The sequence below is a fragment of the Anolis sagrei genome, chromosome 5 (genome assembly GCF_037176765.1).
Source record: "Anolis sagrei isolate rAnoSag1 chromosome 5, rAnoSag1.mat, whole genome shotgun sequence".
NCBI lineage: Eukaryota > Metazoa > Chordata > Lepidosauria > Squamata > Dactyloidae > Anolis > Anolis sagrei.
The window spans coordinates 124253427-124281304 of record NC_090025.1 but is presented as its reverse complement, the minus strand read 5'-3'; the positions used below and the strand labels follow the sequence as shown (position 1 = coordinate 124281304).

General features: G+C 40.0%; 1 protein-coding gene across 3 annotated transcripts in view; it reads left to right on the top strand.

Annotated features, from left to right (window-relative positions):
• IL17REL (interleukin 17 receptor E like) overlaps positions 1-27878 on the top strand; it is a 67128-nt gene that overhangs the window by 11708 nt on the left and 27542 nt on the right. For all 3 annotated transcript variants that reach the window (XM_067469034.1, XM_067469033.1, XM_060779552.2), the window contains exons 2-5: positions 17150-17177; positions 18859-19008; positions 21725-21834; positions 25845-25959. In XM_067469034.1, coding sequence (XP_067325135.1) covers positions 17150-17177; positions 18859-19008; positions 21725-21834; positions 25845-25959 — 403 coding nt within the window. The remainder of the gene's footprint in view (positions 1-17149; positions 17178-18858; positions 19009-21724; positions 21835-25844; positions 25960-27878) is intronic.

The following is a 27878-nucleotide window of genomic DNA, read 5'->3' as shown; positions in this document are numbered from 1 at the left end:
AATTGGTATGATAAGAAACAAAGATGGCAGGGACCTAACAGAAGCTGAAGAGATCAAGAGAAGGTGGCGAGACTATACAGAAGATCTGTATAGGAAGGATAATAATATTGAGGATAGTTTTGACGGTGTGGTGAATGAATTAGAACCAGACATCCTGAGGAGTGAGGTGGAATGGGCCTTAAGAAGCATTGCTAACAACAAGGCAGCAGGAGATGACGGGATCCCAGCTGAACTGTTTAAAATCTTAAAAGAAGATGCTGTCAAGGTGATGCATGCCATTTGCCAGCAAATATGGAAAACACAAGAATGGCCATCAGACTGGAAAAAATCAACTTATATCCCCATACCAAAAAAGGGAAATGCGAAAGACTGCTCCAACTTCCGTACAGTGGCCCTTATTTCTCATGCCAGTAAGGTAATGCTCAAGATCCTGCAAGGAAGACTCCAGCAATACATGGAGCAAGAGTTGCCAGATGTTCAAGCTGGGTTTAGAAAAGGCAGAGGAACGAGAGACCAGATTGCCAATATCCGCTGGATAATGGAGAAAGGCAGGGAGTTTCAGAAAAACATCTACTTCTGCTTCATTGACTATTCTAAAGCCTTTGACTGTGTGGATCATAATAAATTGTGGCAAGTTCTTAGTGGGATGGGCATCCCAAGCCACCTTGTCTCTCTCCTGAGGAATCTGTATAAGGACCAAGTAGCAACAGTCAGAACTGACCACGGAACAACAGACTGGTTCAAGATTGGGAAAGGCGTACGGCAAGGCTGCATCCTCTCACCCAACCTTTTTAACTTGTATGCAGAACACATCATGCGATGTGCGGGGCTGGATGAATGCAAAGCTGGGGTGAAAATTGCTGGAAGAAACATTAACAACCTCAGATATGCAGATGACACCACTCTGATGGCCGAAAGCGAGGAGGAGCTGAGGAACCTTCTAATCAAGGTGAAAGAAGAAAGCGCAAAAGCCGGGTTGCAGCTAAACGTCAAAAAAACCAAGATTATGGCAACAAGAATGATTGACAACTGGGAAATAGAGGGAGAAACCGTGGAGGCCGTGACAGACTTTGTATTTCTAGGTGCAAAGATTACTGCAGATGCAGACTGTGGCCAGGAAATCAGAAGACGCTTACTTCTTGGGAGGAGAGCAATGTCCAATCTCGATAAAATAGTAAAGAGTAGAGACATCAGACTGGCAACAAAGATCCGCATAGTCAAAGCCATGGTATTCCCTGTAGTCACCTACGGATGTGAGAGCTGGACCTTAGGGAAGGCTGAGCGAAGGAAGATCGATGCTTTTGAACTGTGGTGCTGGAGGAAAGTTCTGAGAGTGCCTTGGACTGCGAGAAGATCCAACCAGTCCATCCTCCAGGAAATAAAGCCCGACTGCTCACTGGAGGGAAAGATACTAGAGACAAAGTTGAAGTACTTTGGCCACATCATGAGGAGACAGGAAAGCCTAGAGAAGACAATTATGCTGGGGAAAGTGGAAGGCAAAAGGAAGAGGGGCCGACCAAGGGCAAGATGGATGGATGGCATCCTTGAAGTGACTGGACTGACCTTGAGAGAGCTGGGGGTGGTAACGGCAGACAGGGAGCTCTGGCGTGGGCTGGTCCATGAGGTCACGAAGAGTCGGAGACGACTGAACGAATGAACAACAACAACAAATCCGGACTTATAGTTAAATCTTACTTCAGTGCTTGTCTTTCACCTAAAGGCAGCAAGCTAGCTTGGAAGGCTTAGACAAGTTGAGTATCTCCCTATATATTTGGTACCACTTTTTTCCCCTCAGCAGACAGTTTCCTGAACTAGTTGCTCCTTTTTGACTAATAATATGTCTGGCTCTGGATTTTCTAAGTAACATCTTAACATACTGTGCAAAAAAAGTGTAAAGAAGTGTGTTCTGAGTTATGTTACCCTGTATAAATTATGTCATTGTGTCCAGATCTTTCTCCCTTAAGCTTTTGTATGGACTAATGAAGCTTTCAATGTGAGAAACCAGCACATTTGCTAAATTGGCTTGTGGAAGTAAGCCATACTCAAGTGTTTAGTTATCTACTAAATGCTTGAGTAGTCCTCCACTTCCAGCCATTTGTCTTATTATGTGTAGAGTAACAACATGAAGAGCCTCTGAATGCAGGCTCTCCACATGGTTCTATTTGCATGATGAGCCTCCAAGGGCACTTCCAGACAACAATTTAATGTGGGTTAAAACAGATTAAAGTAACCTGTTTTTGCTCTCATTGCTGTCCCCACACCTCCTCCCCCCCAAACCCGGGTTTTCCCTAGAGTGTGTAATTACCCCCCCCCCCAATCTTCTTCCTCAGCCTTTCCTGGCTCTTGGTGTATCATTTCTATGTACTAGGAGGCCTGCTGGAGGAGCAGCATGGTGGCCCAGTAAGATTATTTTCTTTTGAGGGTTTTTGGTGGGGGGTTGGGAAAGGACAGAGTGCCCTCCTTGGTCTTCTGGGCTCATAGAGCCCAAAGAACCGAGGTGGGCTGTGGGGACTGACCCCTGGGACCACAGAAGTTGTCCAGGGGGTCAGTCCCCACAGGCCTCCTACCCCATTAGACCTGGACCTTTCAGGAAGGCCCATGTCTAATGGGGTATCAAATTAATTTTGGACAAAGCATGATTTATCTGCTTTGTCCTGAATTAATCCTCTTTTACCAGAGGCATCGTTTGGGTGCTTCCTGTAAAGGCCTGACAGGGTCCGCATTTTGAGCCCTGTCTGGAAGAGCCCCCAATGAAGCACAGGTTCTCCTTTTCAGCCTATCTGTTTCCATATATAGGGAAAGCAGCCATGGAAGAGGTAGGGTTTGAACGATCACTTGTTTGTGTGTTTATTTATTTCTCGTGTCAGGGCAGCCAGTCAATTATATTACATTTCTAACAGAACAAAGCAAACAAACAGAGAAAATACAAAATGTGTGAGTTTGGTAGTTGATTAAATGTCCTTTGACCAGTATCTGGCCACTTGGAGTGCTTCTGGTGTTGCTGCAGGAAGGTCCCCCATTGTGTATGTGGCAAGGCTCAGGTTGCATTGCAGCAGGTGGTCAGTGGTTTGCTCCTCTCCGCACTTTGTGTGTTGATTTAAATTGGATAATCAAATATTTGGCATTGATTATATTGTCTGTTATGCCTCATGCATAAGTCAAAGTCCTTGAATCCTATCTAAGCATAGAAAAGGATATTAATGTGAGTACAGCAGGAAGGGAAGCAGGTTATTCCCACTCCCTCAAAGCCACCCTCTTCACATAGGAGATCAGAGAGTTTCTGCTATGTGTAGAGTCTCTCCACATGATCCAGAACTTAGAACGTGTTTTGATTATGTGAAGAGCTTATATACATCATGAAGACTTATTTTCTGAATGTTTCTCTCCTTGTGAAGGGAGAGTCAGATTTCCCCCTCACCCATGAACACCATAGTGCAGCTTTAGACATTTTATATTTCCTTCTAGTAATGGAAAGGTCAACCCAGTAGGCTTTCCCAGGTTGTATATTTTAGAATCTCTTCTTTTAAGTAGTCAAAAACATTTTAAAGACTTCACAATACTTCTTACTGTAAGTGTTCCAGTCACTACTTCCTCATGTAGTTTAAGAACTGATAATAAAGAAGGGTTATCTTTTACTGTGCTTTCCTTTTTAAGTTTCTTCCTGGTTTGTAGATTCCTACTTTCATTGTACTTCTGTAATTCAGCAATGGCCTGGCTATATATAACTTAAGGCTATATATAATTTGCCTTAATATTAGGTTGAACTAAGGGGCAGTACAAAGTACTGTTTGTATCAAATGTTCAGCTGGAAAGACTGTAATGCAGAATTTAGTGTGACTTTTAATAAATCTGGTTGGGATCAGATCATAACATCAAATGGTTTTAAAACTTTCACGAGAACCATCCATTTTTAAAAAAATGATTGGCCCTTAGAGGCCGATAATTAGCACATTTGCTTAATAATATTGCATAGAATCATAGAGTTGGAAGAGACAACAAGGGCCATCCAGTCCAACCCCTTGTCATGTGGGAACACACAATCAAAGCACTCCTGAGAGATGACCAAACAGCCTTTGTTTAAAAACCTCCAGGGAAGGAGACTTCACAACATTCTGAGGTGTGAGATTGGTAAATGTGTATAAGCAACATTAGCAGAAGCTTTACCACAGTATTTAAACCAAGGAATATCCTGCTGTATAATAAAATGTCACTCAGGCTTGTGAAACAAATAACAGTATCTTTACTTTGGTTCAAAAGTTCAAACAAGGTAACAATATATACATTGGTCTCTTTGAATACAGGCAGGGAACAGAGGAATAAAACAACCCCTTTAAATAGTCTTTGAATTATGTCTCATGCCATAAAATGATCAGTCCTTAAGATAGTTGGCAGCCAGTAATTTTTCTTCACTGTACAAAGTGAGAACAAATGGCAGAATGACAGTTAGAACCGTTGGCCTCAGCAGCCAGCCAAAGGCAGCAGCCAATCGGAACCCTGGCTCCTGGTACACTCAGCTAATCAGCTGCTGACACTTCTCTCTCGAGTTAACCCACCATATCATGGCGTCCTTTTTCAAATCCTAACATGAGGCAGCATAAACCAATATAAAACATCTCTTACCATCAGAAAGTACTTCCTAATGAGCTGAGATTTAGACTGAATGTCTTTATCTGTACTTTGAATCCATTGTTCTGTGTCCTAGTCTCCAGAGCAGAACAAAACAAGCCTGCCCCTTCTTCAATGTGGTATGCTTTAAAATATTTAAACATAGCTACCATGTCCCCTCTCAATCTCAGTATTTACTCTGTTTGATTTATTTCTTTTAATATTGGAAGGATGACAATCAAGACTTCCAAGATTGTTGGATTGCACTCCCAGCATTTCTCTTTGACCTGGGCAATCAAACGACCTGCAATCAAACATCACCTGAAGGGACTTATGATCCCCACCTCTGATGCAGGATTATAGCCCTTATTTGGTCAAGGGCTGCATCTACACCTACTGAAACAATCTAGTTTAAATAGCTCTAGAGCTGTTCCGATGCAGCTCTGGGAGCATTCCCAGAGCCCTTTAGTTGTCCACACAGTTGGCCAGCCCAAGGACACATCGGTGCCACTGTTGTTTCTGAGGCTTCACTGCTAACAAGCAGCTCCCTCTCAGAGGTTTGGTTTCATTTCTGGTCACAAGGTCCAGTGCCAGAAATGACACCAGCAGAAATGAAACATCACCAGCAAAGCTCTGAAAGAGTGCTGCTTATTGGTAGTGATATAGCAATGAGTCTATTGGTGCCTTCCACCTGGAAACCAATGCCATCACTGCGGGAGAACATGCAGATCAAGAATAGGGCTCCACAGTCAGTTACCTACCCACAGCCAGTAATCAATCCTACTTGGACAATGAGGGATCGCCTAAGTAAAGCTTCAAGGAGCTCCAAGGGCTCCACAGAGCATACTTTGAGAACCACTATTTCAAGGTATCAAACCTGACTCATCATAATGGGACATGGTTAGTTAAATCAGTTCAAAGTTCATATATCAGTGCACAGATGTCAGTGGTTGGTGGCATGTGGAATAGAAGTATAATATGGGTATAATGTGACCTCAATAAAAATTATTATTTTAATATTGCAATCTGTAGAAAATGCTGGCCATGTGAAGATTTTTTTATTTGGAAACCCATCTGAAGCACTGCTTTAACTATGACCTTGCTTGAATTTTGAGAGCTGGGATTGGCGATCTTACAACAGCAAGCAATTGCCCTGTTTTAAATTAGGTTCTTTCTTGCTGTGACTGTTGGATTAATTTCTGCTTGTGACCTCTATCATTGATTTTCATGTTTTGTGAGTATGTGTATGTTTTGCTTCCTCTGTATATAAAACTGCTAACTAGGTCAGAATGTACTGTATACAGCAAAGTGGACTCCAAGTCACCAAAACCTATTTCACAATAAAGTTTAATTTTTTATGTGCCACGGGATTCTGTTTTTGCAGTGACAAGAGAATGTGGTGATTACCTGTCACTTTCCTTACTCCACGCAGGGCCCTTCCACACAGCCCTATATCCCAGAATATCAAGGCAGAAAATCCCACAGTTTCTGAGTGTGAACTCAAATAACACAGTTCAAAGCAGATATTGTGGGATTTTCTGCTTTGATATTCTGGGATATAAGGATGCGTGGAAGGGCCTGTAGATGGAAGGCAAATGTCAGGCTTGAAAGGGTCTATAGGCCCTTCCATACAGCCTTACGTTCCAGAATGCCAAGGCAGAAAATCCCACAATATCTACTTTGAACTGGATTATCTGAGTCTACATTAAGATAATGTGGGATTTTTTGCTTTGATATTCTGGGATATAGGGCTGTGTGGAAGGGCCCTATATTGTTTTTAACTTGAATCCTGAGATCTACCTACTGGAGACTCTTATGAAAGATTCAGCATTAAATTGCACTGAAAATTAAAGTATTCCAAGATCAAAAAATAGTCCTGGGAATGGAACATTTCTCTCTCTTACCCACCCTTTACTGTACATTTCCTGCTTACCCAAAAGTTTGCTCATGTTTCTGGAATAATTTAGTATGGGAGTTACTTGTGTTGTGAAATACCTGGGAATCATAAAACTTCACCAATCTTCTTTCTGCAAACTACTCAGAGATAATGCCCCAATAGATGAAGATCAACCCTTTGTCCAATCATCTTATTGTTGGTGTGTGCCTGGAAGTCATTTCCAACTTATGGTGGCCATAAGTAAGCCCTACCACTTTTTCTTGGCAAGTTGCCATTTGAGGCTGAAAGCATATATGACTTTCCCAAGACCACCCTGTGGGTTTCCATAACCAAGATGGAATTCAAACCTAGTTTTCCAGAGTTGTAGTCAAACATTCAAATCACTGCACCACACAGGTTCTTCATTGTCTCTTAGGACTTTAACCTGTGGGTTTAGAATTTTGTTTCCATGCACTTTGGAAACGGAGTCCCATGGGAGCCCACGGAGGACATCACATGATGTAAGGACACTTCTAGTTGGACTCTGTGGGGCTCCATTTCTGAAGTGCATGGAAATGGACCCTTAAATCTGTCTTCAAATAGAAGAAAGTGACAGAAAGCAGGGGAAAGAAGACCTCAATGTGGAAAGGATGTTTAAATGGCTGGCTATCCCAGAGGATGGGGGAAGATGGGAGGGAATGGGCTAAGATGGTTACCTCCACTTTCCCGTGGTTTTCCCTTTCTGGTGGGATGATATCCATAGATGCCCCTAAAACCTGGAAGCATCTGGTGAATTAATAGGTTACAATGCAGAAAGAAGAGAAGGAAAATCAGTACAATCAATAGTCACAGTTATGTTTGTGTGTGTCTCTCTCCTTCCCTCCCACTCCCTCTCCTCCTTTCCCCCTCTATACACACACACATGCATAGCACCTAAGTGTTTTGTTTTTTTTCATATGGGGACCTGATCCAATTTTTTCACATCTATCATCCCATTCATGCAATCTCTCTAACCATGGAAAAAGTTTGAATCCTGAAATTATTATTACACAATCTACATTTCTGAGAAAGCACTTCTGTTGCTTTTAATTCATGACTCCTGGTTTTTGAGACCCAAAGTTTATGCAAACGATTATGTAAATTTTAGTCATTCATCAAGGGATTATCTTGTCATTGTCTTCATTATTTTTTTTATTCAAGTTGAGCAATGTGGCTGCAAACATCAGACCAACTAAACTATAAAACTGCATTCTTCTGAACCTTTTAATTGAATTTACCAAAATTCAGTTTCTTTGAAACGCTGAACTTAATACACAAGTTGTTGGCATAGTGACTTAGACCATCTTGTCCCACTGCAGAACTTTTGATTGGGTGACGGGGTAGCTTGCTGGAGCATCATTTTGCCTCCTACTAGAATTACTGACTGTGAGAAATTCCCCAGGGCTGTTCAACTTCATTGGAAATTAGCTGCAGTTGTTCCTTGTAAATCTGATTTAGTGACACAAGTGGATGGGTGATGTGTCTGCTTTTCCAAAAGAAAATCCAAACTTTTTTTTATTCCTGGTGCAACACTTTCACAAGAAAATTCTTAGATCTGTGGAATACTTGTAAAGCAGATATTTAAAAGCTTCTTCCTCTCCCCCAGGCTCCATTCTCACATATTTTAGGGCTGAATGGAATGTAACACAAATGTTACTAGCTGCTTTGGATCCAGTGCGTCCAAAGTTGTGCAGAAACTTTGACTATATGAGATTTAGAAATGTTCTTAAAAACTTTGAAGCCCATTCAGAAGAAGTAACAGAACTTGGTCTCACTATCTTATGGCTCCTTTGCATTGCCACAAATTGTCACTCCTTCCTTCCTAAGTATAGATACAAAGAACTCTCTCTCTTTTTTTTTTTTGATATGATAGACAACAGTGTTTCTCAACCCTGGGATCAGGACCCCTGAGGGAGTTGTGAGTGAGTGTCTGGGGGGTCACCAAAGACCACCAAAACCAGCCATCCAGTTTGTCATGGTGGTTCTGTGTGGGAAGTTTGGCCCAATTCTATCATTGGTGGGGTTCAGAATACTATTTGATTACAGGTGAACTATAAATCCCCGCAACTACAACTCCCTGTCAAGGTTTATTTCCCCCAAACTCCATCAGTGCTCACATTTGGGCATATTGAGTATTTGTGCCAGGTTTGGTCCAGATTAATCATTATTTGAGTCCACAGTGCTCTCTGGAGATAGGTGAACTACAACCTCAAAACTCAAGGTCAATGCCTACCAAACCTTTCAATATTTTCTGTTGGTCATGGGAGTTTTGTGTGCATAGTTTGATTCAATTCCATTGTTAGTGCACCGGGATTGTGGCGCAGCTGGCTGAGTGTCAGCTGCATTAAGATCACTCTGACCAAAAGGTCATGAGTTCGAAGCCAGCCCGGGCTGGAGTGGGTGTCCAGCCATTGTGTAGCCCATTGTCGACCTTTGCAACCCGAAAGACAGTTGCATCTGTCAAGTAGGAAAATAAGGTACCACCTTGTGTGGGAGGCTAAATTTAACTAATTTATGAGGCCATAAAGAAAAAGACTCCGGGGAATGTGGAATGCGGAAGAACTTCATCGGTGTCGTTGATGGACGTTGAAAAGCAGCAGCTCCCCTGGCGGCCAGAAAAAAAGTTAAATAGCCTTGGTGTATTTGTGTGTTAAATGTTGTTTGTCAAACTGGCATTGAATGTTTGCCATATATGTGTTGACTGTAATCCGCCCTGAGTCCCCTGCGGGGTGAGAAGGGCGGAATATAAGAACTGTAAATAAATAATAATAAATAAATAGTGGAGTTCAGAATGCTATTTGATAGTAGGTGAACTAAACATCCAAGCAACTACAACTCACAAATGACAAAATCAACCCCCCTCCCCAACCCCACAAGTATTCCAAATTTGGGCATATCGGGTATTTGTGCCAAATTTGGTCCAGTGAATGATAATACATCCTGCATATCAGATATTTACATTATGATTCATAACAGTAGCAAAATTACAGTTATGAAGTAGCAATGAAAATAATGTTATGGTTGGGAGCCACCACAACATAAGGAACTGTATTAAAGGGTTTCAGCCCAAGGAAGGTTAAGAACCACTGATCTACAATATTGACTTAATGCAATTTGATGGCAATTTAACTGCCATGGGTTAATGGTATGGAATGCTGGAATTTGTAGTCTGTGAGGCACCATCGATCTTTGGCACAGAAGGCTAAAGACCCTGTTGAACTACAGCTCCCCTGATTCCATGGCATTGGGCCATGGCAATTCAAGTGGTCTCAAACTGTATTAATTCTGTAGTGTAGGTGCACCCACAGGGGGTGCAAACTTCATAGGGTGAAAGCATCAGAGGGGCTGACATTTTAATGACTTCTATAAAATTTTTGTGGACTATTTCAGCAGATTTTTTTCAATAAAAACTTCCCTATAGTTATATATAACCACAACATACTTTCATAAACCCAGCTTACATTTACTATGTCAATATATTTCCAAAACTAATTTACTTTTTGAACTTTCTAATGGAGATGTGACTTGTCAGGGATGTCATTATTACCCATCCACAATGTCTCTTCAGATCATGTAATTTCATCCAGATGCACTGTATATAGCCTTTGTTACTGCTGGTTTTTTTAGGAACAACTTTTTTGGTATTTTAGCTATAAAATTGTAGTTTGGTCTGGTATGGGAGGACTTCCATAGGAATAACACCATGACTTATGCAGTGATAATGAGACTGGTGCCGAGGCTAGATTCCTTTGTACTTTCAGATTCTTTCGGATTTCTGGATTCCCGTAAAGTGTACATCTCTTTCCAAAGAGCCCTGTGTAAATATTATAAATATGAACTAAAAATTAAATGGTGCTTGAAGTACACATGTTAAAGATGAGTGATTTGAAGATTATTTAGGTCTACTCATAAGCAAATATTTTGAGTACTGACACAGGGTATAGGAAACAATAGAACCAAGCAACTTCCTCTTTCTGTACCAGGAAATGGAATCTGATTTTGCAAACCATGTGGGAATTCATTTTATGATTCTGTTGACATTCAGTACCAATCTTTCATGCACTTGCATGTGTCTTCATGTGTAGGGAATTCTTGTTTTTTCTTTGTCAAAAAAAATCTTCATACTTTTTAATATATGAGCAAGAGAGAAAAAAGAGGAAAGGGTAAAAAAGGGAGAGGAAAGCAAAGAGCAAGAGAAGTCAAATTTATTGATTTATTTGGACTTTTCCGAAGTCTTGCCTCTTCTTTGTGACTCCTTTGTGACTCCTTTGTGACTGACAAACTGTCAAAGCAATATATATATATATCTGTGTGTGTGTGCGTGTATGTGTGCATGCACACACAGTAGAACATCAGCAAATGTAATAGCTATAAATCGAGCCCCACAAAGAATAATTGAACAAAACAGAAAGGATAAATGTATCTGAAAGTTTCTCCAGGCACTACAGTATTGTGTGTACAGAGCCAGGCATGTAGCCAGGGGGGGGGGGGGGGGGGGGGCTCGGGGGGCTTCAGCCCCCCCCCCCGAAATTCTCATGGTGGTTCGCGAAAAGGCCTTATTGGTGCATTATTTAAACTGTTATGTTTATTCATATCATGATCTGATCACCATACTCAATATATCCCATATGCATGGGGGTATTGGGGTAATGATACAAAAGGTTTGCTAGGCTGGACCCTCTTTCACTCAGACTCAGCCCCCCCCGAAACTCAGCCCCCCCCCCCCGAAACCCCCCCTGAAAATTTTTTAGCCCCCCCCGAAATGAAATCCTGGCTACGGGCCTGTACAGAGCAGTCCCAAACAACCATCTTTGGAGAGGACATTGATGTAGAGTAGTACAAGTGAGTTGCCACTTCTCTTTTCTCTGAAATCAACCAGTCTGGGAGAAAAATCATAGCAATATGGGCTTGCACTCAAGACCTACCTTCTGTCAATGGAGGGAAAAGTGAGACCTGTGGATGACATGAAGACTTTGGGACTTAATCTTACGGTGTCTGAACCCCCCAGAATACTCTGACACCCTCAACGCTCTGCCCTTAAAATACCCCAGCCATTTTTTTGGCAAATAAATTGGCAAAGAGAGAATCTGCTACAAAATATTGTGGTGCTGTTACCTATGCACCCTTCCAATATTAGAGAAAAGTGTAAAATCAGTTGTCATTTGCATTTAATCCAGTTATGTTGGGAGTGATGGTGTGCCAAACCAGCTAATATAATCAACAGTTAAATCCAGATTCAGACAAAGATCCTGTATGCCAAAGTGTAGCATACTAGTTCTATAAGAGAAACTATGTTATGTTTCTCTCTCAGAAAAGAACATATCCATTTGCGTATTTCTCGAGTGTTAGTACTATAACTTTTTATTGTGGCAAGGTAGGCAAAATAAGAATAGTCCAGGGAGCTGGAATTGGCAAGGTGGTTATAACTGCCAGTCTGTAGTGGCTGGTTGCTCCAATGACTGCATAGCACTGAAGATATGCCAGGTTTTTGTCAGGAATTTAATAGAGCTATCTAAATTCAAAGTGCTGACTTTAGTTTACAAAACCCTAAATGGTACCAGCTCAACTTACTTTTCCGAACATATCTCCCTCTATGAGCCATCACGGAGGTTAAGATTTTCAGGGGAGGACCTGCTCTCGGTCCCACCTGCTTTGCAAGTGTGGTTGATGGGGATAAATACTGTAAACAAACAAACAAACAAAAAACAAATAAAAAATTGACTCTATTTTGGAGATAGCTCATTTAAAGTTTGGATTAAAAGTGGAATGGAATCTTCACTCAACTGACACTGAAGTCATTAGTCATTCTTGCTGGTAATACTAAACTAATGTTAGGTCTTACCAAACTAACAGCATTTCTGATAAAATCAAAATTTTGTGAACGAATTTCAAAGACATAGCACTAACAGAATAAATGGTCACACAATGAGTCTGATATAAAATGATCCTAGGCAGCTACTCTTTGTCCTTGCAGAAGAATAGTTTCTTTGATCTGACTAGAGAACCTGTTTTTCATTATACTCTTCCTTTTTCTCAGAAGAAAGTTTTAGGCAGCAAACAGGGTAGGAAGGTTATCGCTAGAACTTCTAAGATGTCTTTGATGCATTTCAGTTTTGTACATTGGGAAAAAAGTAGACTAAGTACTCTGTTCATCTTTATTCTTTGATCAATTATGCTGTGAACACATGGAAAGTATGAAGTACTTGAAATGACCCCTGTAACGTCAGGTCATATTTGGCACTGCCCAAAACATGTCAAAAGGGAGGGGGGGGGGGGGGTCATTTTTCCTGGAAATACTTGAAAGTATTCTCCCAAATATCAATCAATAACTGTCCAGTCTCCATAAAAATAATAAATTGTATAAATAACATAAGAAGGGACCTGTAGGATTAGACCTAAACTCTATATATTCTAGCATTCTGTTTCTATACTGGGTAAAATAGAACATGGGGGTTTAGCTATAGTGTGAGGGATAAAATGTGGGCATTGCTCCCTCAAAATTAAAAAAACTGGCTTCTCAGGTGTGTGTGTATATACAGCCCATCGGCTGTATCAAAACTTTTAACAAACACATTTAACACATCCACATACAGAATACGAGGGGCTGCTGATAAGTCTTTGGCTTTGTGTTCTTGTTTTGTTTCAATGGTAACAAATGTTACATCACATGAAAGCCTTATGTGTCTAATATATGTTTTCAAAATTTTGTGTTTGTAGTTTATGGCAACAGTGATCTAGGCACGCAGGAAAACAAAATGGCGGAGTCTAAGGTGATACTCACAGCAAATGAGAGCAGAGGAGTGATAAAATTCTTTTTTCTGCAAGGCAAGTCTGCGAAGGATATTCATAGTGATAGGTGGCAGACATAGGGGGATCACTGCCCTTCATACTCTACAGTTAAGATTTGAGTTGCCAAATTTAAAATGGGCCTCTTCAGCACCAATGATGAGGAACGTCCTGGACAACTGAGAGTGGTTGTTGTTCAAAAGATCGTTGATGCTGTGCACAACCTCATACTGAAGAATCTGCGAATTTCAGCTAAATGAATAGCAGACATAATGGGGATTTCTCGTGAATGTAATTGTGTCATTATCCATGAACATTTGAACATGAAGAAGCTCTCTGCAAAGTAGGACCCCAAATGTTTGACAACAGATCAGAAAAGCATGCGAATGAAAACTTCCTGGTTAATTTGTCAGCGTTTCTGGACTGATAAGAACTTCCTGGATTGACTGGTCACTATGGATGGGACCTGGATTTATTTGTATGACTCTGAAACCCAGGAGCAGTCAAAAGAGTAAAGGCATAATGGTTTTCCTCATTCAAAGAAGTTCAGGGTGCAAAAATCAACCACTAAGGTGATGATGTCTGTGTTTTGGGATAAGGAGGGCATGTGGCTAGTGGACTACCTTCAAAATGGTTCCACCATCAATGCAAGGTATTACACCGAACTTTTGGACCAACTGAAGGCGTTTCTGAAAGCAAGCTGTCCAAAGGAATCTTGTTCCTGCACAAGCGACTATGGCAGAACTCGTGTAGCTAGGCTTCCAGCTGGTTGACTACCCACCTTATTCACTGGACCTACCTCCCTCTGACTATCATCTGTTTCCAAACCTGAAGAAACACCTCAAGGGTACCAAATTTCACACCATTTCTGATGCCATGGCTGCTTTGGATGACTGGGTTGAGGCACAACAAAAATCCTTCTTTTTGCAAGGCTTACATAATTTGGAATGCCAATGTAAGAAGTGTATTGATATCAGTGGAGAGTATGTGGAATAAATGTAAAGTTTCATCTTCCTATCTCGTTTCTATCTGGGTAAAACCAAAGACTTATCAGCAGCCCCTCGTACAACACACTTTATAATCAAAGTTAAAATAAGCAGGCTGTTAACAAGGGGTCAAGATCCTGATCCAGATCACATATCTGCATCACCTCTACAATTTACACCAATCGTCTCCAAATATGCAGTTCTTAACTGAGTTGCTTTAAATAGAAAAATATCTGTTTTGTATATTATTTTAGCATTCTTAGGTAAACTTTGTCTTCAGTTCCCAACTTCTAGCATTAGTTAACACATATCCCTGCATAATAGTCATCTCCATGTAAGAGTTGCACCTTTCATTCATTCACCTGCACACCTGCCCAGGTGACTGAATGACAGCTATGATTGACCCGTGCACCTGCCCCCTTGGAACTACAGGGCTTCACTCAGCTGACAACTGAGTGAGCTGGATAGCGGGAAGTTTTTCCTCACGTAATATTCGCACCCCTCTTTTTCACTCAAAAAGGGATAAAAATCAAAGTACTCTTTAAGTTGGGGTGCTCTTAAGTAGATGTTCCACTGTATATGAAAGCTTTGGATAGCTGAGGGAAGAGTTAACACTCTGTGGGCTTTGTTTTTCTGTCTGTTCTCATGTTCATAAGATTTCACATCATTTTCTGGGATTGGAAAATGTGACTAGTTGTGGAAACAAGGATTGGGGAGAAAGTTTCAGTTGAAAAACCCTTTCCCCATGATAACTCTTTCAGGAGTGATTTTCTCTTCTGAGGAGTAAATTTCTCTCACTTTCTGTTGTCTCAGCCCTGTCCTTTCACTATAAGTTGTTTGTTAAGTCAGATGTTTGTAACTTGGGGACTGCCTGTAAAGAGAAAACATTTTAAATATAACCACAAAACATTATTTTGGTCAAGGAAAATAATGGATTCACACCTAAGGGGATTAACAAACCTGTTTCATTTTTGTACTTAAAATAGTTTTGAAATGGGGCTTTATGGTTCATTGCTGAACAAGAAATCGGAGGCAGTATCCGACTTACTTCTAACTTTCTTTTTGGTGTAAACATGAACTTTAAATCCTGATTTGCATTGAAAGGTGGATGTGAACAGAAGCATTGCTCGGATAACCTTTCCGGCTACTGACAGGTAGACATCTATCAGTCCTTCCCAATAGTCATTCAGTGGCATAGATTCAAATTTCACTTTTAAAGCAGTGGCATATTGAGTTTCAATAAAACCTTTATATTCTGGCACAGACTATAAAAAAAAAGATTTTAAAGATTTTTCTGAAACATCTACAATTTTTTTGTAGAACCCCAAGGTTCTGCGGAACACAGCTTGGGAATCGCTGCCATAGAGCATCTGAAAAGAGTGAAGAGAAAAACATCTCTCATCCACTTTACCCATTCTGTGCATGATTTTATACATGCCTACCATATTGCCTCCAACTCACATTTTCTCTAACGAACCCAAAATATCAGAACCCTTTCTTCTCAGGGGACTTGCTCTAGCTCTTTTCATCATTTTGATCACCTTCGAGTGTGCTTATTCCAAGTAGTTGCTCATTTGATTTCTAGAAGGCTTAGTATAGTATTAGGCAGTTTCATAGGCATTTTGTTAATCACAAATTTGCCTGTTGGTTGATTAAGTGATTACAGCTATTGCACATTTTCATTGAGCTACCAACCACAATTTCAAAACATTTTCATAGTCATTCACTGTGAGCTGATTACCTCAATATTTATCTGAAATTAGTTGCCCAACCCTGCCATTGGACATCACTTGGCTATGTTACAGATAACAGGCAGGACTGAAATATTCCTAAAAGAATAAAATGCCTAAAATAACATTTTGATTGCATTTTTGGAAGAGTAAATCTTACAGCCTTCTTCTAACTGCATGGTTGTCTGACTTTAGATGGCATCTATGTTGGAATTTGGTGAATGTGAACAGGATAAGCCTGTACCAAGAACAAACTCAACATAATTCTCATATCTGTATTCTTCCATCTTCTAGTCTTATTGACCCATTTTAAATATATACAACTCATCACAAAGTTAGGTGTTTTAAAATGAACGGAATAATTGGCACCTAGTGGTGCTTTTGATACCAGAAACAGAATTCAATTGTCTTAAAAGAACAACACTGTATGCAATGATGACTGGCTTATGTGTCTGACTGGCCTGTGTGTCTAAAAGGATTATGAATATATCTTTACTTCTCTGTATAATGTAATACGTAAATAGCTAATCCTTTACTAGTCTGGACTTCCAGTGTGACCTCCCTACAACTGGCACGTGATTGTTTACTAACTTGAACTCTTTTTGAAAAGCATGTCTTTTATACCTGTCTGAACGCATATCCCCCTATGAACCACCATGGAGATTAAGACCCTCTGAGGTGGCCCTGCTCTCCATTTCGCCATTGTCACAGGTGCGATTGGTGGGGACGAGAGAGAGGGCGTTATCGGTGATCAAAATGTTATAAGCACCCCCTGGTTATGGAACTCCCTTCTTGGTGAGATCAGATTGGCCCCCTCCCTCCTGTCCTTCAGAAGGATGGTAAAAACTTGACTGTGGGACCAAGCTTTCGGGGCAGTGCAATAAAGCAGTGATAGGAAACCTTACCAGGCCAATTAGATAAGACGCCGATGATCAAAACAGTGTATTTTAATGTTGAGACAAATGTTTTTAATGTTTATGTATGCATATAATGAATTCATGTCCCGGCATTGAATGTTCACAATTTTTATGTTGTGCTCCACCCTGAGTCCGCTTCAGGGTGAGAAGGGTGGAATATATAAATAAAGATGTAACATTCTAATGAACACTCTTATAATTTTTCCCCAGGGATTTCTTTGCAAAATTCAACCTGCTTGTGAGTACAACTATTTTATTTTTCAAAAAATTGATAAAATGTTCATAGTTTCTGTGCATAGTTGGTCACCTAGTGGCAAACCTTTATGATGATTTAGCTTTGTGAAAAGAATTGGCAGTGGACAGGGCAGAGCAAAAGGGAGTCATTTTTCTTTCCTCTCCTCTGCCATTTGACTTCACTAGAGTGTTTCAGGTGTACCAGAAGTGATGTAATGTTACTACTGAATGCTATTTTGTCTGATTTTTGGCTGTTTTATGGTATGGAGATACAGGTTATCAAAACAAATTGCTACATTTCTAGGTGATTTCAGGATTTCTTTTGGCTAGCTTTGAAAGACATAAAAATAACCTAACAACTGTTCCAGAAAAATATAATTGCATGGGTATGGGACATGTCACTCTCAGTTTTGGGTGGTTGAGAGAAGCAAACTGTTTTATGTGCAGGATTTTTGTTGGAGGGAATGCCCAGAAATTGGTCCCATTATAATTTGGGGGGGGGGGGGAGTTAGGTTTGGTGAAATATCAAGGCTGGCCCATGGGGCTCCTAGAGGCCTCCCTGGTTCAAAACTTTGTCAGAAATGAAAACCTCCTCAATGCATAGGTCTATGTGAAATCAAGACAGAGGGACAGAAATATTTGTGTATACAGAATAATTCATATGTATCTAATCTGGTCACTTTGAAAGATTGTGGTGCCCTCTCGTGTATGATGTTATTCAGCTTCTCAGAAGTTCTGCCACTTGGAAATTAGAACTATAGATCTAGAAAAGGTCCAAATAAATATTCTTTGAATCTGATATTTATAGAAAGAGCCATAAGATCAGTATATATTACTAATTTGATTTTCTCATAAGATAAGACACCTGGGAATATTTTTGAATTGACTCAGAAGAAAGGCCTCAGCCAGACATGGCTAAAATATCATATTGCAATTGCTCTAAAGAGAGTTTACAGTCTTGGGACCTCATCACATGGGGAAAAAAAACCCATCCTAGGATGCTGCTGAGATAAAGTTAGGACAGAGTCCACCAGAGCCCATTGTATGATGTAGGGCTACTTTCAACGGGGCTCTGTCCTGGCTCCATGCATGCTGTGTCTCCGCAGCATCCTACCTCTGTTCTCATAGACCAAGCTTCAAGCAGATGAGGGCTGGTGTATGTTCTCTGTTCTCATAGACCAAGCTTCAAGCAGATGAGGGCTGGTGTATGATGGTAAGGGGGCACTTCCCCACTGCTCCATAGATTCCCCTGCTGTCCCCTGGCTTAGAGATCTTCATGTGATGAAGTCCTGGGTGAAGAACGAATGTCTTCTGTTTCAAGCAGTGCCATTTTCCCACCAAATTGTTACAGCTAAATGCTTCACTTCACACTCAATAAAAGTGAAAGAAATTATGTATCAAGTTTTAAAATTTGTTGCTTTTGCACAGAACATATTCATTCAAAATCTTCTTAGAAGCCATCACATGTTTTCATAAAATCTTGTATGTTTTGAATGTTTTGAATCTTTAAGTTCGTTAAAATAGAGTTGTCTCTCCACATTTGGGGGGGTTAAATTCATAGATTTCCTACTTTCATGGGGACGTTAACCCCTAGATCCAGCAAATATGGAGAGATTATTGAATTTTCGCATTATTTGAATTTATTTTAAAACGTTTTTCTGTTTTTTTAAAAAATATATTCACAGCTAGTATTTTGAATAGTTTCTGCCACGATGCTCCTGCCTCTTTGCCTCCTGTTCCCCTGAGAGGCATGAAGCTTGAGACTGTCATGAACTGCGCTGAAGAAATTGACTGTTCTCTTCACTTAAGTGTTAAGGGAACACTGCATCTTGATGGTAAGTCAAAACAGTCTCTGTGGAATGTGAATAATGACAAAGGTCTGTAGTCTAGGACAACAGCTCATACAAAAGGCTCCAAACTCACTAATGAGCCTTGTGACATCCTGGAACTCCACTGTTTGTCACTGCTGACCACAAGTGAGCAACACGTACGTTTTGAAGGGCTTGGTTGCAAGTGCCCGTGAAGTACCTTTTGCAAATGTGGAACAGTCTATATCTATATTTATTAGTATCTATATTTATATCTATATCTATATCTATATCTACCTGCATCTGCAGATACAGAGCCAACCTTAAGAAATGGGGCTACAAAGTGGAGTCCATGACATGCTAGTGTGGAGAAGAGCAAACCACAGACCACCTATTATAATGCAGTCTGAGCCCTGCCACATGCACAATGGAGGACCTTCTTATAGCAACACCAGAGTCACTCTAAGTGGTCAGCTGCTGGTCAAAGAACATTTAATAAAATGCTAAGTTTGCAAACTTTATGTTTTTTAACAATACAATGCAATTGTTTGGTTCACTCCTGATACAATAAATAAATATATCTAACTATTCTCATTCCAAAATTATATTGATGAAACAACAGATAGGAAAACAATATAATGGCATTGCAAAAATATACACTGAACACACCTGAATCAACTAAATTACAACTACAAAAAGAGAATGCACATCAATTTTTTTAACTTCTGGTTATAATTGTCAGATTAGTACTCTTCTTCTAAATGATGTCTTAACTGTGCTACTACAACATGATCATTTCTACTAACTTTTGAAACTTAATAGGGATACCACCCCCATGTTGGCTCATAAAGGTAATATCCAAGACCTAATCCTTCTTGAAAATCGACAGAGATTTATCCTTAATCAACGATGTCAGTTTGTCAATTCCTACCAAGTCACATAGTTTCACCAACCAAACTTCTTGTGTTGGTAATGTAGTGTCTTTCCATCTTTGTGCATATAAAAGTCTAGCAGCCATATTACTTTGTCACACAGCTGCTGGAGGGGCATGGGCATTCCATGCTCCCCAGCACCAGGCTCCAGTTGAGGGTGATCCCATCGGGAAAAGCATCAATCATGTGGCTTCCCTCCATGGATTCCAATGGCAACAAAAGGCAGATTTTGCCGGTATGCACCGGGTATGCCTTACTTCACCTACGAAGACCTGCCAGCATTGTTTGATAGGAGCCAGCAGGCTCTGTGGGTGAAGTAGGGCGGAGCTGGCATATGCCGCCAAAATCCACTCTTTGTGAAGAGGTCCATAATAATATCCAGAGAATCCTTTCATACTTCTTCAGTAACTGGCTCTCCACCATTCCCTACAAATAGCACTCAGGTCTCATTTGCAATTTTAACTTAAAATATCCCACAGCATCTTATGGATCTGAGTCTAGTACTTGTTTGCTTCATCACAAGTTTACCATATATGGTAAAATGTCCCTTGATAACAGTTTAGCTTTAAGGTGGCTGTGGAATGTTAGGTTTGTATGTTACTTTTCTAATCTCACAAGGGTTTTACTTAGGCCCCATCTACACTGCCATATAATCCAGTTTCTGAAGTCGCGGTGGCGCAATGGGTTAAACCCTTGTGCCAGCTGAACTGCTGACCTGAAGGTCAGTGGTTTGAATCTGTGAGAGGGGGTGAGCTCCTGTCTGTTAGTTCCAGCTTCCCATGCAGGGACATGAGAGAAGCCTCCCACAGAATAACATATCCGGGCATCCCCTGGTCAACATCTCTATTGACGGCCAATTCTCTCACCCCAGAAGTGACTTGCAGTTTCTTAAGTTTCTTCTGCTATGATAAAAAATCCACTTTCTGAATCCAGTTTATAATGATAGTATAGACTCATATAATGCAGTTCAAATAGGATAATCTGGACTTAGTAACTGGATTATGTGGCAGCGTAGATTCAGCCTTAGTTAGCTAAGTGAAAACCATGTTTGCATTTTGTAATAATTTTAGAGCAATTAAAACAATTGGGTAGCAAAGAATGGAAATGGGAGGAGCTGAAAAAAACTGGGATATTTTAAAAGTTCTTGAAAAAATTGGATGACAGAGAATTATCTGGGAATGTTCCTGCCAAATCAATGCATTTGGAGTATATGTTATTCACTAATATTGTGTTGAATGAGTCTTCTACGTTTTTTGAATAATCTTTATTCAATCTGATAAATCATAAATATCTTTTGATGGAAAAGGTTTAGGGGAGGAGCAAATGTTAGAGCCATTCTCTTGGGCATGGGTTCCACTTATTGGACTTTTCAAGCCTATGAAGTCAGTATCTGAATCCTCTGCTTTTTATTGCATAATTCTCTATCAGGAAACTCCAAGGTTTCCACATTGACCTTTCCAAGGAAAGATCGATGACAACCTTTCCTTTGCGAAATTTGGGATTTAAGAAGTACAACAGACAATGCAGGTGCCAGAGGTCCATAAACACACTCTACACTTATTAATACTTTCTACTTTTGTTTTTGAAGCACTGCCCCTGAGAAATTATCAGAGAAGGTGTTGTCTCCTTCAGAGGTTTGGTGAATTTTCCCCCCAACAGAGTGCTCATAAATAGACTAGGAATTTTGAGAGATGATTTTCTAGCCACTCTTTCACTGTATTCTTTTAGACACAGCCGATGTATTTTATCTTTATGAAGTCGACTTGTTTCTTTTAAAATCACTGTAGCACATATGTCTAAATTATTTTCAGAAAATATTCGTGGCATGGAAATATGTTCTTTCTCAATGGAAACTCAGGCATCTAACTGTGTGACTGTGAAGATTTCCACAGATATAAATGTAAATTCTGCTGGGAGGAAGGTAAACATTACTTTTTGTTGTCATTATGAAAACATTGCATACATAATGTCGTAATGTTGACGCATTACAGTTTCTGAGATTTTCAAGGAAGTTTATAACCAGAAGAGAGCTTAGGGAAATCTTTTTAAAGAACTACAACTTCCATAATTCTGAGATCTGAAATCCAGTGAAGTAATGGATGATTTGGTATCTACGAGGGGTGTTCATTAAAGATTTTCCCTGATCTACTTCTCTTTATCACAGGACACTAAAATTACACATGTGTAATGGCATAAGCCTTTATAGGTTACGTGCCAATGTACAACTCAGAACTGATAACAGTCTTGATTTTACAGGTGCTGAAGTGGTGTGAGGTTTGATAATGAATCTAGTGGAATACAGAGCAGTCATCAAATTGAAAAGCTGCACACCAAAGGACACATTTGATGAGATGAAAGAGGTTTATCATTATGATTCTCCATCATATGATGTAGTCAAGAACTGGCATCATCAATTCAAATGTGGCCAGAATTCAGTGGAAACAGCTTCAATTCCAGGGTGATCCCATTCTGTTATTGATGAATACACCATCCAGCAAGTGGAGGTTGCCATTTTGGAAAATCTCAATTTAAGCATTTGTCACCTAGCCCAAAATATCAAGATTGGTGTGGGGTCCATGGAAAATATCACCCAAGAGCATCTTCACATGCATAAGGTATCTGCTCACTGGGTCTTCCAGTTGCTCACACCTTTCCAGAAGCAGGAACAAGTCGAATGCTCTCAGGCTCTATTGACAATGTGCCATGGAAATCAGAAAGACTTTTTCAACAGAGTGATCACACAGTATGAAAGCTGGGTCCATCACTATGATCCTGAGACTAAAGTCCAGTCAATGCAATGGAAGCATTATGACTCACTGCCTCCAAAGAAGGCACATGCCCAACTGTCAGCAGGCAACATCATGCTCACACTATTTTGGGACTAGCATGGAGTAGTATTGATGGATTTCCTGTTAAAGGGTACCATGATCACTGGAGCATACTATGATTCACTGCTGTGGAAAGTGCGGGAGAATATCAAAACCAAGAGACATGGCATGCTCAATAAAGATGTCCGCCTTCTGCAAGACAAATGCACCAGTTCACAACTCACATTGCCAAAACTGAAGCATGCTCCTGTGGCTTTGAAATTCTACCACATCCCCCTTATTTACCCGACCTCGCACCATTGTACTTCTACCTCTTTTAAAAAATGAAGTTATTTTTCAGGTGATGAGACTCTGAAATCCGAAGTCACAACCTGGCTTTTGGAGTAACCTGTCAAATTCTACAAGTGAGGTGTTTACAGCTGTTTAAAAAGATGGGAGAAGTGTGTGTTCCTAGATGGCACCTATGTAGAGAAGGACTAATAACTGTACCAAGTTTCATTACTCTCAGTCCACAAGAAGCTGGTCAGAGGAAATCTTTAATGAATGCCCCTCATATTAAGTGCAGGGTCTGTATATGAGAAATTCAGAATCATATAATCATATAAGTGGAGTATGGAAGATGGAATTAAATATTTCAAAGAAGGTATTACTTTGTTTTCATGTAGGATATATTGCTGAACTTTGCAGTGACCATTTATCCCATTTCTGTTTGCCCCACCTTTAGTGTCGCCTCTATGATGCACTTTCCCCCCGTCCTAAACTGAAAGCCTTGCCTCACTGTTTTTTTTATCATTATTGGGCTCCCCTCACTTACATATTTTTATTCTTACCTTACCCAGGGTTTTATTATTTTATAATTTTATCTTGTCCATCTGGCCTGCCCATCCTGTTTGATTTTATTTTGTGTGAATTTGCTTTATTATTTTATTTTGCTATTGTAATTATCTTCTGATGTAATTTTTGTTTTCTGTATTCTGTATTTTATTGTGGTGTATTGTATTTTTTGGGCTTGGCCTCATGTTAACCGCCCCGAGTCCCCATTGGGGAGATGGTGGCAGGGTATAAATAAAGATGATGATGATTATTATTACATGCAAAACTGCTATTAATAGCAAACCCTATTGAAAGGAAGGACTTTTGGGCTTAGAGTATCATAGGGGAATGCCAGAGGACCTAGAAAATATCCAGACAAGACATATTTTGTCAGGCTTGGATAAATGAAACTGTGGATACTGGATATGGGGTTCATACTGTATTTCTTTGCATATTATTCAATAAGTTTTTAAAAGTATCAGGACCTTCTCATCCTCCTGATTATAACTATCTAAAAGAAAGGTGCACAGGTTCACAAATAGACATAAACAATAAATTGATGGGAAAAAACAATAAACATGGATTTCTTTTTCAACTCTAGCTTGGGAAAGTTGAAATGAAGCTTGGGAGACTTGGCTCTGAAATAAATATATGGCAATTCTCACATTTTGGTTGTTTGCCAAAGTACTAATTACACCATCAAAGAACTAAATGCCCAAAGAGGGACTGAAACTATTAAAGAATGATCCACAGCACTGATAAAAGAAGAGTAAGCATTTGATTCTAACTGCAGCCACATTAATAGACTAATGAATGTCTGTCTTGAAAAGACATGGTGGTTTATGTTTGCTTCATGAAATTTTCTCCCTGTGTGGGCAGAGGTTATTTCATACCATTGCACCCAGATGCTTTCATTTAAAAAGATATGTAGACATGAAAATAAATAAACAAAAAACACCACAGCCCACAAGAAACTAATTATGGCTCAGCCTAGTTGCTTCACACTTCCATTGTACATCATTTTCTCCTTTATTGCAGAAGTGGCAATTTCAATCATTCACCCATGTGCATTTCACAACTATTTATTTTTATTCTGAGTGAAATCTATTTATGGAAAGGGCTTTCATGAAGCTGCTATATCTCTTTTGGGATCCTCTCAACCCTGACCTGATCGTGGCTGGAGATCTGATCACTGTTTTACTCCATAGAGGAAATTTGTGGAAGCATTGCTACATGAAGCTAGTGCTTCTGTGCATCTTAGAATACCCTGGTATCCTGGTGCTTCATTGGATTGGTACGTTAGACTGAGAGATTGTGACTGTCTAAATGGCCAGATGGGGAACTGAACCTGACTCTCACCAGTTCTGATCCAACACTATATAACACTGTATTGACCCTTCAAAATAATGACATCTCAGATGTGAAGTGTTTGAGGAGGAGTATGATGGTATAAGCAAGAGCTTCTCTCTCATATGCTACTGTGAAATTAAGTGTCAGGCCATGTACAATCTTCCAGAAATTATTGGATTGAAATTCCCATCTTTCCTCACCATCAGATATGGTGGCTACAGGTGATTGGAGGTAGTCCAAAATCATCTTGGAGATCTGATTGATTTTCACTCTGATGTAGATGGATTCCAAGGATTGTTGGATTAGTGCAGGATACTGTTCCATTATCTGGGTGGAGGCCACAAGGGTGTGCTAGACAGAGAAGGATAGCCCATTTTATGGGAGGGGGGAGGGAGGTTTGATGGAGTTAAACCATTTCACTCTGTTTTCCTGTTATTCCCCCCAGCCATGTCACCATTGGGAAATAACCCTCATTTATGAAATGGGAAGTGGGGAGGGGGAAAAACCAGCAAAAACAGAGAAATTGTTTTCTTCCTTCAACTCTCCTCCATAATATGGACTATCCCTCTCTGTCTAGCTCCTCCTTGTTTATAACATGACACGTGCATAACATGACACAGGGACATGGAAAGACTGAGTAAATACAGTCAGGCATGCCCTGGGCAGTGTTTCTTGTAAATGGCTAATCTTTCAAACCCAAAAGCATTGCTTTTTATGCAATGCTTTTGTAACACACACAATAAATAAATAAATGTGTATATTTCACTTGAAATATTGGGATAATGCCTACTTCTTTGATCATTTATTGGCAGAAAATTTGAACAAAGTTGCCCAGTACAACAACAAAACAGAACTACTTACTTAACCTTGTTCTCCTTTGCTGTTTCTGGAAGTCATTTACAATCTACTTCATTGTGTGTATATGTATTTTCCACTACAGGTGAAAGTACAATTTAATTGCTTTGAAGTCAATGCAGGGCAGCATCTTCATGTGACCATGAAAACACTTCCAAATTACTGTGCAGTTAAACGGACTCAAGAATATTATGTTGAAGGTAAGCTATATATTGAGAAAAATGTTGATGTTAAGTAGTGGGTGTACATCTTGAATACAAAACGTAGAATGATACTGAGGAGGACTCCATCTACAGTGCCATATAATCAAGTTTCAGAACGCAGATTAACTGCATTGAACTGGATTATATGGCAGTGCAGATTCATATAATTCAGTTGCAGTTCAATCTGCATTATATCAGTGTACACCAGGCCTGCACAACCTGTGGCCCTCCAGGTGTTTTGGACTTCAGCTCCCAGAATTCCTGCCCATTGTACAAGCTGAGAGCAGGTATACCTAAACACACTTTCTAGAAAGTAAGGTTAACTTTCTGTGAGTGAGTCTGTTCTGCTGATAGAATAAGTGTTTGTATGTAAGTATGGTGTATGGTAATCCCCCCTTCTCCACATGCTCTAAACAGTGGTAAACATTCATAAATAAGGTGATGGAGCTCCCCTGGTCTTCTGAGATGTTTGAAAATTTGAGGCAATTACGTAAATGGAATACATTTATTAGATCCAGTCCACTATATCATCAAAGCTGAATGTGAGTTTTAAGATATGATTTAAAGTTCTGCTAAATAAGGCAGTAACACACACGCACACACACTTGAGAGGAGAAAGGTAGAAGAGGAAAGGAGAGAATTAGAATGGAACTACTTTGGGATGTGGGTGGAACAATCAGGATAGGATGGAACTATAGAAATTTTTCTTCCTTACTTTCATTCAGGGTCAGTTCAGGTTGGGTTAATATTACATTAGGAGTGGATTCTATATGGACATTCCTTCCTTCATAGCCTTGATTCATACGTACAATGCATGCACTCAATTGAACAAAGCACTACTCATTTCCTCCCATTCCCAGCATTATTGGTGCTATTTCCATGGAAAATATAATTCAACTATAGTCCCTCTCTTGTATGGGTATTTTGCCATATTATATTTTCCCCATCTATTGCAATGCCATGTTGGTATGGCTATCAACTCATGTCAAAGCTCCTCCCTCAATCCTGTCCCTCTGGCTGACTTTCCAGTTGCCTTGTTGAAAGCAACTATAGCCATTGCTAAAATGAATGTTCCCCTAACAGTGGTTCTCAACCTGTGGGTCCTCATGTGTTTTGGTCTACAATTTCAAGAAATCCCAGCAAGTTTATCAACTTTTAGGACTTCTAGGAACCACAAGTTGAGAACCACTTCCCCAGACTATGGTCAAATTATACCTCCATCCTCCAGTAACAGACAGAGGCATGAGTACAATAAACTACTCAAAAAGTATACCACGCATGCACACACTATCATATCCATTAATGCACTATTTGATTGTAAATAAATAAAGGATGCAGCCCATCTCTGTAAATCCAGAAGAGAGCACAGAAAGGGGTAGAGCCATTACGCTTAATGGAATCCACATGCAAGTACCTGAGTATTATTCATATTCTGCCTAATATCTTTAGGTTAACTGGAAGTGTGGTGCTCTACCTTGTGGCAATAAATGATATTGCTCCATGTTTGTAAGACAGAGTGGTGTCATGATGAGATGGAAAAATGTGGAGGCAAAATTGGTGGGCTGTGGCAAGGTAGAACCAGCCAGACACTCATAGTTCTCTGACCCATTCCCATTATGTAAAGCTCTGTATCAATAATAGCAATTTCTTGTCCGTAAAAAACAGACGTCACAGAATAGAATGAGTAGTAAAGGTGGATATGAGTGATACATCATAATAGAAAAATGGAAATATTTGAGGGTATGCAAATTATATATTATTTGAATCTGCTTCCACTGTTGAATCCCATGCTTCTTCCAGAATTTCACCAGTGAAATGCTACTCCCTTGATTTGCTATGATTACATTTCTACTACCACATAACCATGTCTCTAGAGGTTAAAAACTGACACACATCACAAGATAACAAAACAAGCT